Source organism: Apaloderma vittatum, unplaced genomic scaffold (genome assembly GCF_000703405.1).
Source record: "Apaloderma vittatum isolate BGI_N311 unplaced genomic scaffold, ASM70340v1 scaffold24254, whole genome shotgun sequence".
NCBI classification, from domain to species: Eukaryota; Metazoa; Chordata; class Aves; order Trogoniformes; family Trogonidae; genus Apaloderma; species Apaloderma vittatum.
In genome coordinates, this window is record NW_009714713.1 from 6,771 (window position 1) to 8,902 (window position 2,132).

Consider the following 2,132-nt stretch of genomic DNA (forward strand, 5'->3'; position numbering starts at 1 on the left):
TTTCCCTAAGCCCTGTGTCATCTCCACTACCATGTTGCAAACGTCTTGGATGCATGAGGAGACCTCAAAGAGCACTAAACACCCATATTTAGGCAACTGAACACCAGCAGTAAGGTCTGGTTTGAAGTATTCGTCCAAACCCTTTAGTCATTGGAGAAGACAAAACTTCTGTCCCTGGAGAAAAACCCGTCTGGAGATGCTCCTCTACTGACTATAAAGTAGCTTAAAAGTAGCTCAGACACAAGATAGAGCCCCCAGGTTAGGCAAATCCCACCCAAAGCTCTGCTGGAAGGTGTTGTAGGTGCCTCCAGCTGTACCTTCGGTGTCCATCTCACACAGCACTTCCACAGGCGTCCCTCCCACCGAGGGCATGATGTTGTAGACCCCAGAGCGCCGGAGCCCGTTGTAGTAAACGGAAGCACAGTCGATGGGGCAGTTCCTGGCGTGCTTCACCTCTGAGCGAGAAAAGCAGAGAAACATGGTGTTTAGGACATGGGGTGGAGAAAGGGGCACACAGCCAAGGCTGGCATCGTTTTCCTGCAATCGTGGTGTGGAGCCAGCCAAACCATAAAATCACAGGTTGATTTGGGTTGGAAGGGACCTTAAACATCATCTCGTTCCAACCCCCTGCCCTGGCCAGGGACACCTCCCACCAGCCCAGGTTGCTCCAAGCCCTGTCCAGCCTGGCCTTGAGAACTGCCAGGGAAGGGGCAGCTTCTTGGGCAACCTGTGCCGGTGCCTCACCTCCCTCACAGTGAGAAATTTTTCCCTGGTGTCTAACCTAGATCTACCCTCTACCAGTTTAAAGCCATTAATGCTGAGTAGTGCTTATCCTCAGGTGAGGATTTCTCAGTTTCCCCTGCTCTGCCAGCGAGTAGGTGCGAGTGCTTGAACCACAGCAGTGGGACCTCCACAACCTCCCTGGGCAACCTCTTCCAGCGTCTCACCCCCTCACACTGTGTGAGTTGTTCCCAGAGCCTCCTCCTCTCCAGGCTGAGCAGCCCCAGCTCTCTCAGCCCGTCCTCCCAGGGAGCTGCTCCAGCCCCCGGAGCATCTCGGTGGCCTCCTGGGGACCCGCTCCAAGAGCTCCACGTCCTGCTTGTGCTGCGGGCCCCAGAGCTGGGCACACAACTGCAGGGGGGTCTCAGCAGAGTGGAACAGAGGGGCACAATCCCCTCCCTCACCCTGCTGGCCACGCTGCTCTGGGTGCAGCCCAGGACATGTTTGGCTTTCCGGGCTGCCATCCCACATTGCTCGCTCATGTTAAGTGCATCACCAACCCACACCCCAAAGCCCTTCTCTGCAGGGCTGCTCTCAATCCACTCACCACCCAGCCTGTGTTTAAGCTTAATAATAATAATATGTATGTTTAATAATCTCAGACTCAGTGCTTCTTCTGGAGCCAGAAGCCTCTGCAGCATGCCAGCTCCATGCCCAAGGACAGCGGCTTATTATTGATGAGGTTCTTTACCACAGATCTGTGCTTAAAGAGGCCATGGCTGAGGAATGGTCTTCAGTCCAACTGGGTTTGGGGTTTTTGTTTTGTTTGTTTGATTGATTGTTTTGTCAGGTTCAAATTAGATTATATCTCACATCCAAAAGGTCTCACTCATTGATAAAGAATTGGATGGTTATCCAGGTCGGTTCACATAATAGCAGAAGGTGTTTTCTTCTCCAAAACAGCTGCTGTGGGTTTTGTCTTACAAAGAAAAGGAGTCAAAATCATTGTGGAGAACCTAACGATGTTTTTTACTGGGATATGTCAGGTGGGATTTATTTCACCTGGCACCAGCCATCTATATTTCAGGCAGGTGGTCTCAGCTAGTCCTTAGAGACTTCAGCAGAGGGCAGCTCATCCTGAAGGAGAGAAGAGCTGCTCTCCCTGTCTCTCTCCATCACTTACCAAAGGAGCTCAGCTGAGTTGGCTGCACAGAGGTTCGTGGTGACACCTGAGATGCCTTGGGGCTGGCTGTGTAGGTGCTGTCTGGTATCTGCCAGGCTTCCATTGGATGGTTTGGATGCTCCAGGTACCTTGCAGTACCAGAAGGGGGCCGACAAGAAGGCTAGGGAGGGGCTTTTTATAAGGGCCTGTAGTGATAGGATGAGGGGTAATGGGTGGAAGCTGGAAGAGC

At 52.5% G+C, this 2,132-nt stretch overlaps 1 protein-coding gene across 1 annotated transcript in view; it reads right to left on the bottom strand.

Moving 5' to 3' along the window:
- Window positions 1-2,132, bottom strand: part of LOC104273522 (angiopoietin-related protein 7-like) — a gene marked incomplete at its 3' end in the record, with an annotated part of 5,860 nt that overhangs the window by 3,227 nt on the left and 501 nt on the right. Inside the window, exon 2 of the mRNA XM_009868877.1 lies at window positions 318-455. Within this exon, the coding sequence (XP_009867179.1) occupies window positions 318-455 (138 nt within the window). The remainder of the gene's footprint in view (window positions 1-317; window positions 456-2,132) is intronic.